This window comes from Podarcis cretensis (genome assembly GCF_951804945.1).
Source record: "Podarcis cretensis genome assembly, chromosome: 3".
NCBI classification, from domain to species: domain Eukaryota; kingdom Metazoa; phylum Chordata; class Lepidosauria; order Squamata; family Lacertidae; genus Podarcis; species Podarcis cretensis.
Window position 1 is genome coordinate 117,905,166 of NC_137172.1, and position 17,792 is coordinate 117,922,957.

General features: G+C 46.0%; 1 protein-coding gene across 2 annotated transcripts; it reads right to left on the minus strand.

The window, feature by feature from the left end:
* Nucleotides 1-532: 532 nt before the first annotated feature.
* FAM124A (family with sequence similarity 124 member A) lies at nt 533-16,658 on the minus strand. Of its 2 annotated transcripts, XM_079969909.1 has the most exons (4): nt 16,558-16,658; nt 12,637-12,668; nt 4,725-5,455; nt 533-1,948 (listed from the first exon to the last, which is right to left on the minus strand). In XM_079969909.1, exons 1-4 carry the CDS (start codon nt 16,620-16,622, stop codon nt 1,169-1,171), a joined length of 1,608 nt encoding a protein of 535 aa, XP_079826035.1. In that variant the 5' UTR covers nt 16,623-16,658; the 3' UTR covers nt 533-1,168. The 2 variants fall into 2 exon arrangements, with proteins under 2 accessions (XP_079826035.1, XP_079826034.1); XM_079969908.1 differs by lacking the exons at nt 12,637-12,668; nt 16,558-16,658 and adding an exon at nt 8,942-9,053.
* Between the last annotated feature and the right edge of the window lie 1,134 nt (nt 16,659-17,792).

Consider the following 17,792-nt stretch of genomic DNA (forward strand, 5'->3'; position numbering starts at 1 on the left):
CCTGAGGGAGACAACAGCTAGCGGGAGAGAGACCTTGTGCTGCCATCATCAGTCAAAGGCTTTTTCCACCTGCCATGCTCCATCCTCCAGCCTTAGGAACCTTTCCCAGACCATGACTTCAAGAACAGCAGAAGCAGCTGGAAAGAGAGGACTTCAGGGATATATATATATATATATATATATATATATATTTAAATTGCATAAGTTGTGTGTCCCTGTTTCTCAATTTGATCCTTTTACATGGTTTTGTATGTTTTGTGGTATTTCGTGCATTGTGACTTGCCGTTATTTTTACTGATTATAGTTTAAAGGTAAAGGGACCCCTGACCGTTAGGTCCAGTAGCGAACAACTCTGGGGTTGTGGCACTCATCTCGCTTTACTGGCTGAGGGAACTGGTGTTTGCCCGCAGACAGCTTCTGGGTCATGTGGCCAGCATGATTAAGCCGCTTCTGGCGAACCAGAGCAGCGCACAGAAACGCCCGTTTACCTTCCCACCGGAGTGGTACCTATTTATCTACTTGCACTTTGACGTGCTTTTGAACTGCTTGGTTGGCAGAAGCTGGGACCGAACAATGGGAGCTCACCCCATCACGAGGATTCAAACCACCAACCTTCTGATTGGCAAGCCCTAGGCTCTGTGGTTTAACCCACAACGCCACCCGCATCCCAATGTGCCACCCGCATATTATAGTTTAGTCATTCTTTATTGTGATTGTTAAGTGTAAACTGTTTAATTATTATTCGCTGACATTTAATTTTACTGTTTACTATTATATTCTAATGGATTATTGAATATTGCTTTATTTGATGTAAGCTACTCATTTTAAAATTATGTTTTGATTATTGGATCAGATTGTTATTAGGTTTGTGATCTTTGCTGCCTATTTTGTTGTTTCTTCAGCTTGCAAACCACCTTGTGTATAGTAATATAGAAAGGCGGTGTACCAATTAAAAGTGAAATGAAATTAAACATACACACTTGCCACAAGACCCCAGGGCAGCACACAGGTCTTGGGCGCAGGGTGGAAACAGGCTCATTAACCAAGCACTTAAAGAAAATAGCTTTCTCTTTATCTCTCTCTCTCTCTCTCTCTTTCTCTCTCTCTCTCTCTCTCTCTCTCTCTCTCTCTCTCTCACACACACACACACACACACATACATACAGGTTCAGATGTAGAATTCTTCTTCGTTGCTTTTTCCACCACCAGTTGTTCTGCTGTCAGCAAAAGGGAAAACGGTTCCTCTTGGCAAACATTTTATCTCAAAGGAACCTGCTGAAGGAGAACCTGAATGTGACTCTGAAGAGCTGGAAAACCAATCAAAAGGAAAAGGAAGCGAGCCGGAAGATAATTCAAAGATGTTACACTTGGTTGATGCGGATCTTCGTCGCGAGCCAGGTTCCTTAAATCTCTTGACACTTTGCCCTTGTGTAGGATACTTAGTCTTTGCTTCCACGTCACTACTGAACCCATCTGAAACTGAATAAGCCGAGACCACAGATAGATCAGCGAAGGCAAGTTTCATTCCTGTGTCCACATCAGTCTCCTGAACTCCCTCCAAGTCATCAATGTTAACTCTGCTTCTTGTCCTGTGCCCAGAAGAGAAAGTGCTTAAGGAATTTGGTTCGCTAAAATGAAAAGATTTGGGGACCAGGGAAGAGCGCATTGTGGGCAAGCAAGCAAGAGACTTGCTTTGCTGAAATGAGTTGGCAGAGGCTCCACCGGGTCTTCTGGTGGAAAGTGCTTGGTTGTGATTTCTCAAGTCCTGCTGGGAAACGCCAAGGCACAGACTGGCATGGTGAAACGCAATGGAATAAACTGGTTTTGAAGGATCACTGGCTTTGTTGAGAGTCCATCTGCTGCTTTGGGGAAGAAAACTTGGAAGGTGCCTTGCAGGAGATGGCGAGCAAAACTTGTCCAGCTTACCACACTTCCTATACTGGGCCTGCTGTGAAGAAGAGGGATGAAAAGGGAGGAGGTCACATGAACGCCAAACATTTATTTCCAGAGCTGAATTATCAAATGGCCACTGGTTGCATTAATCAGTAACAGTAATTGTCTGGGGTGCCTGGACCTCAGGGGAGATGTAGTGGAAAACATGAGAAATGTACCAAGTTGATGAAGGCTACTGTTTACCTTGGTGTAAGTCTTGTTAAATTAAATGTTAATTGCTTCTGAGTAGGCATGCATTGGATTGCACTGCAGAATCAGAACTTGTATCCTACAACAGATTAACACTGCTAATATACAAAGCCCAAGCCTTTTCTTCTTTCTTAAATGGTGGCATGGAAATAACTAGCTTATAAATAACAAGCATAGCGGAGAAATCTTATTTCCCGCTTTGGAGAACTACCCTCTCCAGGGATAAAATCCTCCAGCTGGTTTAAGGAAAAGAACCACTACTGCACTGTTGCCTTTTCTTTCTCCTTTATATTTTTGGTTTCTGCAGGGCCATTTAGTGCCGACAGAGAACTGCTTGTTTTCTGCAGAATGAGTCAGAAGCAAAGAGCACAAGGAACATGGACTCAACTGGAGTCTGCAGTTCTAATAACAAAAGCTCTATGTACAAACTGATACACTTATATCAGCAAGGCAATAAAGAACTGTTTCTGTCTTAAACAGAGCTGCACAGTTGCCAGACGTCGCACCAGTTTATTCTGATTGCACTGTGGTCTAGAGGACGCAAAGCCTAGCAACTATACCATTCTCTAAAAGTAAACATATCCACATCCTTCAAAAATCTTGCACCAATTTCCCAAGGTTTCCCACTATTCCTACTAAATGCACATAAGCCTTAGAATCAAATGATGCTATCCTGCTACGTTTTATACCAGACTCAGCTACTTCCATAAAGTTCCACAGGTTGCCTGATTAAACGGTAGAAAAAGAATCTGCTGCTGAACGAATTGTTTCCAAAGTTAAGCACCTTATTACAACTTGTGTGTCAAGAGTGCCTGAGAAACTGATAGGAAATAATTTTCAACTTTCTGTTTTTAGGAATCATTTCTACAACAGCTTGGTTTATGGCTTACCAGGACCATGCAAACATAGAATCATAGGATTGGAGAGTTGGAGGGGATCATCTAGTTGGAGGGGATCATCTAGTTCAGCGATGCAGAAATCTTCTGCCCAACATTGGGCTTGAACCCACGACCCAGAAATTCAGAATTCCATGCTTTACCAACTGTGCTATCTTAAGTACAGCTTGCAGCACTTTGCTTTTGCTCCCATACTGAGCTAAACCACGGTTTGGCTTAGCATGTTAACTAAACCTGGACTCATGACTACACAATCTCCTGACTAACCACAATCTGCAGCCAAGAACACATCTATTCTATATTCTTCGTCCTTTGAAAGTACTTTGCCAATATCATCCTAAGAGTGTTGCCTGTTGACTAATCAAATCAAATGTACAGTGGTACCTCGGGTTAAGTACTTAATTCGTTCCGGAGATCTGTTCTTAACCTGAAACTGTTCTTAACCTGAAGCACCACTTTAGCAAATGGGGCCTCCTGCTGCCGCCGCGCCACTGGAGCACAATTTCTGTTCTCATCCTGAAGCAAAGTTCTTAACCTGAAGCACTATTTCTGGGTTAGTGGAGTCTGTAACCTGAAGCGTATGTAACCTGAAGCGTATGTAACCGGAGGTACCACTGTAGTTACAATGTTATTGTTCCTGTAACACAGCTGAAAGATCTTTGCATAAAACAACCTTTAGCCCCTTTTACCTCTAATCTTAAGGAAACCATGGCTAAGCATGGACATATGAGCATGTGTGTATTCATGGCAAAAATTGCAGCCATTTCCCTCCTTCCTCAGTCCTGCTGACACAAAGATGAGCCATGGTTTGGTTTAGTGCTACATCTGAACTTGGGTTCGTGGTTTGTCAAGGTTCACACGTAACTCTAAGCCACACCACGGCTTAGCTCCAGGGAGTAATCCAGCAGTACCAGGCCTAGGGGATGAGCAATGTGGCTGTGATTTTTGTTCCCACATTCAGTTCCCACATTCATGGTTTACATGTGAACTAGGCCTTTGGCTTCTTGCCATTTTTGAATTCCTCCATCATGCACAGTAAAAAAATCTGACAGATTGTGGAAAAATATACAGTCAGCCCAGGAACAAACTAACATGGAAAAGAGTTGACAAGGTTCTTTCTGTTTACACAAGTCTTCTACTTTCTGCAGTCCATAAGGTTCAAAGTGAAAGTTTAGAATTGGAAGTGATGGATCTTTCAAATTAGAGAAATATATGTGAATTGTGCTAAGGGACAATAAACTTTATTCACCCTCTGGTGTGTTGCCACCATCACCCCAGTCCACACCATAATAATAATAATAATAATAATAATAATAATAATAATAATAATAAAAAATTTATTTATATCCCGCCCTCCACAGCCGAAGCCGGGCTCAGAGCGGCTAACAACAGTAAAACGATGGTGATTAGTATGAAACAATTCATACTGGTGTTACAGGGAGCTCACTAGACCATAGTAAATATTTATTACATGGACAATATGTAGGCAGATCATTTCAGTCTGGAAACAAAAGTAGGGACTTTTCTGATGGAACTTAATACTACTTATTTCCAAGGAAACTTTACACAGAATTATGCTGCATATCGTTCAAACACATTCTGATTCCCACCACCCACCCCATGCATGGCAACTTAAAATCTGCATTCCCAAATGCCACATGGAGATTTAGGGGTGCTAAGAAATACCTGCAGGAGGATCTTGTTCCCATCAGGATCTTCCGTTTGCCACCTGCCTTCACTGATCCGGCTGCAAGGATTAGGCAAGAGAGACATGAGCTGCTCAATATCTTTTACTCGGAATTCCAGCAGCGCTGACTCTGTGGGACTTGGCACATGGCCTTTAGGAAGCCTCTTTAAGGACAACTGAATATCAATATCCACACTGGAATAGACAGGGAACACACAAAAGCCTGCCTTTTTCTGACAAACCCGTCTTCTCAGAATGAGTTCGTAGAGCTTCATAACGCTGGCAAATTTTTCATTCCTGCAGTAGATGGTGAAGCGGATTATTTCCTTCCCATAATGCACTGGCCGTATGGCCCACAGAGGAGTGCCCGGTGCCAAGGTGAAAAAGTCCTGGCTGCCTGGCATGTAAGGGAGGAAGTTGCCATGAACCTGTTCCGTGTGGTGGTAATGCCAGGGTGGCCTTTGAAAGGACTCGTGAAGTTGCAGGATCGGCTCCTCATCGTACTCTTCCTTCAGAAAGAGGATTACTGCAAGGGCTGGCTGGGAGACGATGGCCTTGTCGGGCTTCCTTGGTTTCCTCCTTTCCGAAACGCGGAAGAGTTGGAGATCTGGGTGGACCCATGCCAATAGGCTATCGATGGCTTGCTGGAGGACACCGGAGTCTCCTGGGTCTGCAATTAGGTGCATGCTAAGAAGGAACGGATCCTGTACACCCTCCACAGAAAGTTCACCTGAATGGAGGAGGGGGAAATCCCAGTCATTTTGGTTTGGTTTGCAACGGTTTACATTCAGTTTTCTAAAAAGGTGTGGTTTTCAAGTAACTAAATGAGCAAATGGAAGAACTTCCACTTGTGCAATAGGACTCCCCCCACCATTTCTTCCCCCTGCACACACCCCACACTGTCCCCAAATCTGCTCCAAAGGGTTGGGGAACCCCCATAACAGAGTTAGGGTGTGTGGAGGGGGACTCCCTTTGAGCAAGAAGTCATTTCACTCCTGCAAAGCATTAATAATTAATAATAATAATAATAATAATAATAATAATAATAATAATTTATTATACCCCCACCCATCTCTGGTTGGCTTCCAACAAAACTCTAAAATACAATAACCTATTAAACATTAAAAGCTTCCCTAAACAGGGCTGCCTTCAGATGTCTTCTAAAAGTTTGGTAGTTATTTTTCTCTTTGACATCTGGTGGGAGGGCGTTCCACAGGGTGGGTGCCACCACTGAGAAGGCCCTCTGCCTGGTTCCCTGTAACTTGGCTTATCGCAGCAAGGGAACCGCCAGAAGGCCCTTGGCACTGGACCTCAGCGTCCGGGCAGAACGATGGAGGTGGAGATGCTCCTTCAGGTATACTGGACCGAGGCCGTTTAGGGCTTTAAAGGTCAGCACCAACACTTTGAATTGTGCTCGGAAACGTACTGGGAGCCAGTGTAGGTCTTTGAAGACCGGTGTTATATGGTCTTTGAATACAACCCCTTGGAATCCATATTGGGCCATACTTGCCACAGGTTTGGGTCCCAAACAGAGAATTCAGTCCACGTCTCCATCATAAATCTGCATACGTCAGATAACCTGTCAGGGAACTGCCAGAGGGAGAGGGAGGGCTCCAGAGGGATTCCGGAGAGCGTACCGGGAGGGAGAGAAGCAGCCCATCTTCTGGGGAAGGAAATCAGTGTAACACTAGTGGAGAAGGGGGGCAGATGGGGGAATCGGTGAGGTGGCTCCATGACTCCTCGCCGGAGACCAGCGGGGAGAGCACGGGTCCTCCGCTGCCCACACCCTCCCTGTGCAGAAGGCTTCCGCGCAGGGAGAGTAGGCGGATAGGCGTCAAAGAGCTTCTTTGCTGGAAGAAGTTCCAAGAAACGCCCACTGACGGATTCTGCCAGCGATTGAGACAGCCACGGGTGAGTGGCTGTCCGGACAGAAAGGGTTCACCCAGGTAACTCTGCCAAGTGTGGCGCCGATTTACGCATGAGCAACCCCATAGAACCATTACAGCACCCATAACTGCCAATCCTGTTCCAAGACATATCTGGACCACTAGGCTCTCAGGGTTGAAGTGTGTCTGGTCCAATGGTGCCTAAGTAAACAATATTCCTGATGGAGTAAACAGCATCCCAGACAGATTTCCCTGTGCCGCTAACTGAAATAGCCTCAGCCACCCAGTGAGACACTCAAACCCCAAATTCAGTAACATAATAAAGGACTGGCTGCCGGCAAGGAGAGAACTTCTCTTCATTTTAAACTGATGTGTGTTCTGGCTGCTCAGTTCCATCTCATTAATTCTGAAGCCTACATCAGGAGCTGCTGCCTAAGCAGGCTTCAGAATCTGAGGTAAACATCTCTTCAATGCTCAGGAAGACTAAGGAAGAGGTAGAGCACAGAATTTCATCAGCTGGATAGATGGAGCAAGAAATAAGTTGGGAAAGGAGGAAAGAAGGCTATTCCATCCATCTAGGCATTCCAGAGGAGGAACCATTTGCGATATCCTGCCAAAAGTCTCAAGAAGGTGGTACGATGCCATACCCACAAGCCAGAATGCCAAACAGGCAAAGAATGGCCAACAAGTTGTCCTCTTTTACGCAAACATGGGCAATGTCACTTCAGATCATTCATCTGCTTGCCACACAGAGATGACCAGCGGTTCTGCCTTTGATGCGAAGCAAAAATGTATCACTTCAGTCAGTATAATTAAAATAGCTCACAGTGATTTTTGCAAATCTCTTTCAATGTGAACTGACACTTTTAACCCTCCAGCTAACAGAATGAAGAAGAAGACAACAGCAAAACCTCTAAATTTGGCATGGACTTTGAAGTTAAACTGGAAACCAACTTAAACTACAGTATATCTAGCAACCCAGCTTGCTGCATGTAGGTCAGCAGAGAAGCCGCGAGTGAGATGATCCTTTTGTGCTTCACTCCTGGAGGTGTAACCACTTTGACAGATGTCACAACCATTTACAACGTGGCGGCAGGGAATGAGAAGCTTAGAAACACACAAGACACTGAAAGCATCCCTCAAAGTAGAAATGTGCAAATAAATTCAGATGAAGACCACGGTCACCTCTACACCATGCACTTAAGGCACTCTTGTTACCCATCATGGTTTACCCCAAAGAATCCTGGGAACTGTAGTTTGTTAAGGGTGCTGAAAGTAAGGCCTGTACAGAGCTGCAACTCCCAGCCAAAGTCCCACCTAGTCCAACGTCTTCTTCTCGCAGTGGAGAAGCAGGACTCTGAGCACAACAGCACTCTCTCTATTCAGTAAGTTGATCCAAACTGTGTTAGAAACTCAGATATAGAATCTAATTGACAAATGGCACCTTAAACCTAGGTTGCGGTCGCCATAATGGTATGCCTAGGTGCTGCTTTAGTTATTTTTTTTGCAATGGGTTATTATTATTATTATTATTATTATTATTATTATTATTATTAATTTCATTTCTATACCACTTTATATTTTAAAGGGGGGGGGGACTCAAAGCAGTTTACAACACATTGCAATCCAGAATAAAACAAATTCAGTCTTCAAGGAAACTATTTCAGATCCTTGGACTCACCTACCTTGGCAAAGAAAAAGCGCTTTATACGCATTGTATATGCATTAAAGCACTGTGACACCAGGTGGCGCTGTGGCGTTCTGTTTTTGCCAACTCGATTTCTCATACAAAGTTTACGACGCATTTAACTGCAACGCTTCTTTGGTGTGTCTAGATCCAGCCCTTCTGTAAGTGACATTTTGCTTTCCCCAGTTGTCAACGTGGCATCCAGAGATCTCCATGTGGTCGCAATTGGACCCACACCACTCGCCAAACACGCCTGGCTAATTCCTAGCACTGGGTCCAAACAATCACAAACTTGAGCCATTATTGCTGCCTACACTTCTTATAAGGTATAGGCAATGGACGATCCAGCTTCTTCTGCCTGGTTTTCATTAGCTACAATAAATATTGCTCCAGCTCACAAGCACTTACCCAAATGAACATAAGGAGAACCTGTGGATCTAGCCAGGGGCATATGAAGTGGGGGGTCGGACGCCCTGGGTGCCACTTGGGGGGGTGACAAGATGGCCCCTGCCTCCCCCCAGCTGTAGAGCAGCCAAGGGCGCACTCATGTGGCATCCATAAGGGCTGCTGCTCTCGCACAGCGACCGTACGGGCTGCTGTGCGTGAGCACTCTGTACGGAATGCCGCTTGCGTGGTTTCCCACCCCAGGTGCCGGAGAGGGTTTCTCCGCCACTAGATCCAGCCAATGAATGGCCCATGTAGTCAAGCATCTTGTTCTCAAAGTGGCCAACTAGATGCACAACAGCATTTTCTCTTCCTGCAGTTTCCAGCAACTGTGGAGGCGGAGCAGAGCGGATGCCTCCAAGCAAACTTCTGCCTTTATTGGCACTATCAACTGAAATTAGTATCAGGGGAAAGAACATTTCAGAACCTCTAATAACACAAAAAAGCAGAGACATCACCTTGCCAACAAAGGTCTGTATAGTTAAAGCTATGGTTTTCCCAGTAGTGATGTATGGAAGTGAGAGCTGGACCACAAAGAAGGCTGATCGCCGAAGAATGGATGCTTTTGAATTATGGTGCTGGAGGAGACTCTTGAGAGTCCCATGGACTGCAAAAAGATCAAACCTCTCCATTCTGAAATCAGCCCTGAGTGCTCACTGGAAGGACAGATCGTGAAGCTGAGGCTCCAAGACTTTGGCTACCTCATGAGAAGAGAAGACTCCCTGGGAAAGACCCTGATGTTGGGAAAGATGGAGGGCACAAGGAGAAGGGGACGACAGAGGATGAGATGGTTGGACAGTGTTCTCGAAGCTACGAACATGAGTTTGACCAAACTGCGGGAGGCAGTGGAAGACAGGAGTGCCTGGCGTGCTCTGGTCCAGGGGGTCACAAAGAGTCGGACACGACTAAACGACTAAACAACAACAAATAACAGAAATCCTGAAACCATGGTCACACTAGCAGCACCCAAGTACAGCCAAAGCAAAGAATGTGCAAACTGGTTACTGTCATCGCAAAAAGCCTCGGTGACAGCCTGAGTTCACCAGTCCACTCTCTCATTATCTGGGAAGGTTATAAAGGAAAGTACTTTACAGCAACAATGACAAGTAGGTGTGTTGATTTATTTGCTGCTGTGTCATTTCTACCCTAGTTGTTTTCTCTGGAATTGAGATAAATATTTCACTTCATTATTACATAACAGGGTGGGAAGCCTTGGTTAGCCTGCGGCACGCATTCCCTTTGTGGCAACCTTTCCAGAAACACAATTTTAATTTTGCTTCCAGTTGACTGCAGAAGAGCAGAGCCTCTAATGGGCTCTGGTATGGAAAGGAACCAAAACTTCCTCATAATGCGTACTCATTTTCAGGCTAATATGTCCAGAGGCGGGTGAGCTAGTCTTCTGTCTCGCTGCTGTGTGTGTGTGTGTGTGTCAGCTCCTCTAAAAACTAGGGTGACGCCCAATGATTAAGACGCAGAAGAAGACACTACCGTGTTGGCAGTAATGGTCAAACTATTCTCAGCAGCCTCAAGTGCAGAAATAACACACTCCCTAATAACTGAGCCCCAGCATCCCTCAAGGTCAGTGGGCAAAATCAAAGCAGGGCAATTTAACTGCTCTATCACACAAAGAGAGCTTATGCAATATGGACCTGTAATCTCAAGAAGCAATTATCTGACAGGACAATGGAGTCTTCTCAACATCCTAGCCCTGAAAATATGCATTTCTAGGACAGTCAAAAGACAGGAAACAAAGTTTGCTCTGTCGGTTGTGTCAGACTAATCACTTTTCACCATTCCAGAGCCTTCCTGATGGAACCTCGGGTTCAGCCTTGGATGAAATCACCCAATTCATTCTGCTGTCGGCTGAAAGAGTGTTGGACTACACTTCCCATCATCCCTGACCATTGGCCATGCTGGCTAGGGCTGATGGGAGCTGGAGTGCCACTGATTTCCCACTAGAAAGTCCCCTCCATAATGGGTGGCCTTTTCACCAGCCACAACAGAGTCTCCAACAATAGGGGCACACACTCCACACTGGATAGGTTACCAGGGGGCAGCCAGATATTGTTGTACTCTAACTCCCATCAGTCACAGCCAGCATGGCCAATCTTCAGGATGATGGGAGTTGTGGTCCAATGACATTTGGGGAGCACCCTTTTGGCTACCCCCAAGTTAGGCACTGGAATTTTCTTTCCAAAGCACAATACTGAGTAGCTTCTGAGACTGAGCTGGGATGGAGAAGACGAGTCATACATGCCTCTGTGCCACCATGGCTGCAACACATGTACCACACAGTTTGGGTCCCTTCCCAGTCTGTGTTTGACTGTCGTCATTAAGTGCCACACAAATCTCAGTGAAAGGTCCACCAGCAACGAAAATCGTGGCTTGCCCAAACTGGCCTGAAATTCTTGACTATGCAGAGGCACGCACTTACTAGCCTATACATGTGTACTTGAAGTAAGTACAGTGGTGCCCCGCAAGACGAACACCTCGCAAGACGGAAAACCCGCTAGACGAAAGGGGTTTTCCGTTTTGGAGGCACTTCGCAAAACGAATTTCCCTATGGGCTTGCTTCGCAAGACGAAAATGTCTTGCGAGTTCCTGCGGGGTTTTTTCCCTCTCCCCCCCCCTTTTCCTAAGCCCTAAGCCGCTTATCAGCTGATCTGCTGATAAGCCGCTTATCAGCTGATCCGCTAAAAGCCGCTAAACCGCTAATAGCGCTAATCTGCTAAGCTGTCAATGGGCTTGCTTCGCAAGACGAAAAAACCGCTATACGAAGAGCCTCACGGAACGGATTAATTTTGTCTTGCGAGGCACCACTGTACATGAAGTGAGCCCCTGTTACTTCAATACTCCCAGGTAAGGATTGCAGCCTAAAGCCCCTTCCTATTAGCGAATGTTCCTCCCTTTTCAGACAATCTTTCTTCCTCCATACTAGTTCAGTAAAGGCTCCCCACCCACATACAGTGGTATCTCAGGTTAAGAACTTAATTCATTCTGGAGGTCCGTTCTTAACCTGAAACTGTTCTTAACTTGAAGCACCACTTTAGCTAATGGGGCCTCCCGCTGCTGCTGCGCCGCCGGAGCACGATTTCTGTTCTCATCCTGAAGCAAAGTTCTTAACCTGAGGTACTATTTCTGGGTTAGTGGAGACTGTAACCTGAACATAGCTGTCAACTTTCGGATTTTAAAATAAGGGATCAGCAGCCTCACCTGTCCCGGGGACAGTCTACGGGATATCTCACAATCTGGGATAGCAGTGGCAAAAAAGGGAAGGTTAACAGCTATGAACCTGAAGCGTCTGTAACCTGAAGCGTCTGTAACCCGAGGTACCACTGTATTCTCCCCCTGCCTTGCATCCCAAACAGGGCCGGGCCAAGACATTTTGGCACCAGCAGCAGTGGGTGATGTATTTCTTGGAGACTGCATCTGCCGCAGCCTGAGGGTGGACTGGCCCTGTCCCCAAAGCTTCCCACAGGTAGCTACGGCTTCATTAAGTGGACACTAACAGAAGAACAGGGATGCGGGTGGTGCTGTGGGTTAAACCACAGAGCCTAGGACTTGCCGATCAGAACGTCGGCGGTTCGAATCCCCGCACCGGGGTGAGCTCCCATTGTTCGGTCCCTGCTCCTGCCAACCTAGCAGTTCAAAAGCATGTCAAAGTGCAAGTAGATAAACAGGTACCACTCCGGTGGGAAGGTAAACGGCGTTTCCGTGCGCTGCTCTGGTTTGCCAGAAGCGGCTTAATCATGCTGGCTACATGACCCGGAAGTTGTACGCCGGCTCCCTCGGCCAATAAAGCGAGATCAGCACCGCAACCCCAGAGTCGGTCGCGACTTGACCTAATGGTCAGGGGTCCCTTTACCTTTAACAGAAGAACAAAATTATACTCACTGCTTGAAGATGACACACAGCTATATTCTGACCTGCAGTAAAAATAAATAAATAATAATGTTAAGTTCAGTAGGGCTGGCGAACAATGGGGACTTAGGTTATGTCATTATGGTTAGAGTGTCAAGCTAGCCCCTGGGAGACCCGGGTTCAAATCTCCACTCAGCTATGAAGGTGTCTTTGGACCAGTCACCATCTCTCAGTCTGCTGAATCTCACAGTCCTCAGGAGGTTAGGGGGAGAACCATGTATGATGCTACGAGTTCCTTGGAGAAAGGAAGGCTATAAATGCAGTTTTAAAATAGCAGAAAACAGCAGATAGTACAATATGGTCCATGCAGAAGCAAGGTCTTTAACTTCCTTGAAATAAGTTGGTTGGGGGCACTATTTATTCTGCATGTATGAGTGGATTTCCAATTACAAGCTCCTACTCTAATGTTGTAATCACAATTTTTTGCATGGATGAAGCCTTACAGCTCCCCCCTCCTGCCCCCCCGAAAGATACCTCTAGCTGCAAAAATATGCTTTGACTATTACATGCTGCATGAACAGTCTGCTTCTTTGGTTCATAAGATGATTATGAACCATCTTGGTTGAAAATGAAAATTGTGGGACAGGTTACACGTACAGGTGAAACTTGGAAAATTAGAATATCGTGGAAAAGTTCATTTATTTCAGTAATACAACTTAAAAGGTGAAACTAATATGTGAGATAGACTCATGACCTGCAAAGCGAGATATGTCAAGCCTTTATTTGTTATAATTGTAATGATCATGGTGGTTCAATGCCCATGGGATTACTGTGCTTGATTGGCCAGCAAACTCGCTGGCCCCATAGAGAATCTATGGGGCATTGCCAAGAGAAAGATGAGAGACATGAGACCGAGCAATGCAGAAGAGCTGAAGGCTGCTACTGAAGCATCCTGGTCTTCCATAACGCCTCAGCAATGCCACAGGCTGACAGCATCCATGTCACGTCGCAGTGAGGCAGTAATTGACGCAAAAGGGGCCCAAACCAAGCACTGAGTACATATGCATGCTTCTACTTCTCAGAGGTCCAATATTGCTCTATTTGCAGTCCTTGTTTTGCTGATTTCATTTAATATTCTAATTTTCTGAGATTGTTAATTTGGGGTTTTCATCAGCTGTACACAATTATAACAAATAACGGTTTGACATATCTTGCTTTGCATGTCATGAGTCTATCTCATATATTAGTTTCACCTTTTAAGTTGAATCACTGAAATAAATGAACTTTTCCGTGATATTCTAATTTTCCGAGTTTCACCTGTAGCACAGATATATTCCCCTGCTTGTCCATACACAAAACATTAGAACGTGCTGCATGCCCCAGACCATATGCAGACAGATCCCTTACACACATCCCTTACATACGTGCCCAAGCACACACAATGGTGGGAGTATGTAGACAGGGATGTGTGCACATACACAATGATCACTGAACACATTGTAATGTGGTCGTAATGAACAAATGCACCCAAGATAAAATATGAAACGGCCCTAAAATTGGGAGACACTTGAATTCCATTGCATTTCTGGATTGCAGGGTGCATGTACCTTAAACATGCCTATTCTGATTGCCAAACTACAATTTATGCTGCTGCCTGGATCCTGCTCCCAAATCTTTTTATGCCCCATATGGACAGTTTATTAACAACAAGGTACTTGTAATGATATAAGATCTTTCTCTCCTCGGCCCTTTTAGAACATTATATATACCCACATATAAAAGCTACCCAAATTTTTGGTTATTTTTTCAATATCACTACTGCCACTGAAACTGTTCTGCAAGGAAAATGGTTGTGCACTGATTATAACAAAGCATGCAGAGAGGTGTTGTGTTTGAGGTAAAATCCTCACCTCTATTTGATCACATTCACCTTTTTTTTTTTAGGATCAAACATTTGTCCAAGTTTCCCTGAAGAAGAGCTTAGCTGGAAAGGCAGGCCACATTAAACTTTCGACGTTCAATTAATTTACTTTCTTTTCCTAATATTTCCTACACTTCACCCCCCCACGCAAGAATGCACAAATCCCTCAATCACAGCTCACAAGCCCCATTACTTTGGGGATCAAACCAGAAGCTTAAGATTTGTGTGAGTCGAATGGCTCCGTCGGTAGAGCCTGAGCCTCTTCATCTCAGAGTCCTGAGTTCGAGTCTCAAGTTGGGCAAGGGGGGTGGACTAAACTGACCCTCAATGGTCCCTTTACAATTACATGATTCTATGATCTGGGGTTTGGGAGAGGCTTGGACTACATGACTCTGGGGGTCCCTTCCCACTCCATTATTTGAGGTTTGGGCAGTGGCGTAGCGTGGGTTGTCAGCACCCGGGGCAAGGCAAGTAATTTGCGCCCCCTAACCCATGGATTTGCGCCCCCTAACCCGTGGATTTGCGCCCCCTAACCCTAACCCCCAGATGTTGTGCCCAGTGCGGCCGGCCCCCCCTGCACCCCCCACGCTACGCCACTGGGTTTGGGGAGGGATGGGACGAGACGAGGCGCCAAAACGCACCAGGAGCGAATCCGGAGTGGGGCTGATCACCTATGGGGTTTCCCTATATCATGCGAAAGGCTGGGCTGGATGAATCCCTAGCCGGAATTAAGATTGCCGGAAGAAATATCAACAACCTCAGATATGCAGATGACACAACCTTGATGGCAGAAAGTGAGGAGGAATTAAAGAACCTTTTATTGAGGGTGAAAGAGGAGAGTGCAAAATATGGTCTGAAGCTCAACATCAAAAAAACGAAGATCATGGCTGCTGGTCCCATCACCTCCTGGCAAATAGAAGGGGAAGAAATGGAGGCAGTGAGAGATTTTACTTTCTTGGGCTCCATGATCACTGCAGATGGTGACAGCAGCCACGAAATTAAAAGACGCCTGCTTCTTGGGAGAAGGGCAATGACAGGCCTAGACAGCATCTTGAGAAGTAGAGAAATCACCTTGCCAACAAAGGTCCGTATAGTTAAAGCTATGGTTTTCCCAGTAGTGATGTATGGAAGTGAGAGCTGGACCATAAAGAAGGCTGATCGCCGAAGAATTGATGCTTTTGAATTCTGGTGCTGGAGGAGACTCTTGAGAGTCCCATGGACTGCAAGAAGATCAAACCTCTCCATTCTGAAGGAAATCAGCCCTGAGTGCTCACTGGAAGGACAGATTGTGAAGCTGAGGCTCCAGTACTTTGGCCACCTCATGAGAAGAGAAGACTCCCTGGAGAAGACCCTGATGTTGGGAAAGATGGAGGGCACAAGGAGAAGGGGACGACAGAGGATGAGATGGTTGGATAGTGTTTTCGAGGTTACCAGCATGAGTCTGACCAAACTGCGGGAGGCAGTGGAAGACAGGAGTGCCTGGCGTTCTCTGGTCCATGGGGTCACGAAGAGTCGGACACGACTAAACGACTAAACAACAACAACATGATCTGGGGTTTGGGAGAGGCTTGGACTACATGACTCTGGGGGTCCCTTCCCACTCCATTATTTGAGGTTTGGGCAGTGGCGTAGCGTGGGTTGTCAGCACCCGGGGCAAGGCAAGTAATTTGCGCCCCCTAACCCATGGATTTGCGCCCCCTAACCCGTGGATTTGCGCCCCCTAACCCTAACCCCCAGATGTTGTGCCCAGTGCGGCCGGCCCCCCCTGCACCCCCCACGCTACGCCACTGGGTTTGGGGAGGGATGGGACGAGACGAGGCGCCAAAACGCACCAGGAGCGCATCCGGAGTGGGGCTGATCACCTATGGGGTTTCCCTCTATTTAAGGGCTTGGTGCGCTTTGGCTTCGATGCTGCATCTTCAACTGCCCGTCCAGGGGGACCCCCATCCCCGTCTGAAGCGGATGGGCATCCTAGTCGAGGGAAAGGGACCGGGGACCAGAAGCCCCCGGCGCCTGGGAGGGGACTCACTCACCCGGCCGTCTCGGCTCCGGAGTCGGCGGCCTCGTCCTGCCAGCGGCCGCCCCCTTTCCGGCGCATGGCGCGGCGGCTGCTCCGGCTGCTCCGGCTGCTGCTCCTTCTTCTTGCCGGGCTGGGAGGCGGCGAGGGCGGATGCCGGAGGAGGGCGAGGGACGGGTCGGTGGGCGGGTCTCCTGCGCTGCCCCCTGGCCGGAAGATCCGTCCTCCCGACGGGGATTTGCCCGGCCGGGCTGCAGGCTCCAAGCGCTCCTCTCCGCGGCGCGCCCTAGAATGCGTCCCGGGACCCCTCGGTGGTGCCAAGTGCGCGCGCGGGAATGCGTAAAGAAAGGAGGATGCCGCGTTTGTTTTTTCCAAAGATATTTATTGGGGTTTTACAAACAGAAAAAAGAAAGTAATTACAAAATAAAAAGGAAAAAATACGAAAAAAATACACAATACCTGGAAAATAAAAAACAATTTAAAAAAAGAAAAAAATCAATCTTTTCATATCTTATATTTTGTTTACTTGTTTCCTGACCTCCTCACACCTCCCTTTTTTGTATTCCAGTTCACATGGTTAATTCAGCAAATCCTTTCCCTCTTTGTTTTTATCTTAATTCTATATCTTAACATATTATAGCTTCATATTTTCATCTGATTATCAATCCATTTTTTACATACTCTTTTTAGCCTTGTTGCTAAAGCCGTTTCATTTCAATCCAACATCATTTTAACATTCGTTAATTTTACAATGTTTCTGCAAATAGTCTTTAAATTTCTTCCAATCTTCTTCCACCAACTCTTCTCCCTGGTCTCGGATTCTGCCAGTCATTTCCACCAGTTCCATATAGTCTATCACTTTCATCTGCCATTCTTCCAAGGTGGGTAGATTTTGTGTCATTGGAGGATGCCGCGTTTGAGCCCGGCAGAGATTTAAAAGCATCATCAACAACAATCATAGCTTTATTATGTATATTATGTACTTCCCCAGCCACTCTGGGCAGCTTCCAGCACATATAAAAACATCAAGCATTAAAAACGCATGTCTTCCAATTTCATCAGTGCTATGTACACGTGTTGAATGATCAAAGCTAAGTTAAAATCTAAAGTTGTAATTTTTAATATATATCTCATCCCATTTTTTGAGTTATGAGGGTTTGAAATGTCAATTTTTTTGGATAATTTTAGCCTACACAAAAAAACTTAAAAGCTCAGCCCGGAATCGAGATATTTCAAAACTAAAAATACTGA

Bases quoted from the DNA above. Each gene is read 5' to 3' on its own strand.
- FAM124A (XM_079969909.1), bottom strand. From the start codon at position 16,622: ATGCGCCGGAAAGGGGGCGGCCGCTGGCAGGACGAGGCCGCCGACTCC. The intron at 5,456-12,636 runs GTGAGTATAATT...TCCTCCATTCAG, and splicing joins CTGTGTGTCATCTTCAAGCA to GTGAACTTTCTGTGGAGGGT. The intron at 1,949-4,724 runs GTATTTCTTAGC...TCTTCTTCACAG, and splicing joins GGAACAAGATCCTCCTGCAG to CAGGCCCAGTATAGGAAGTG.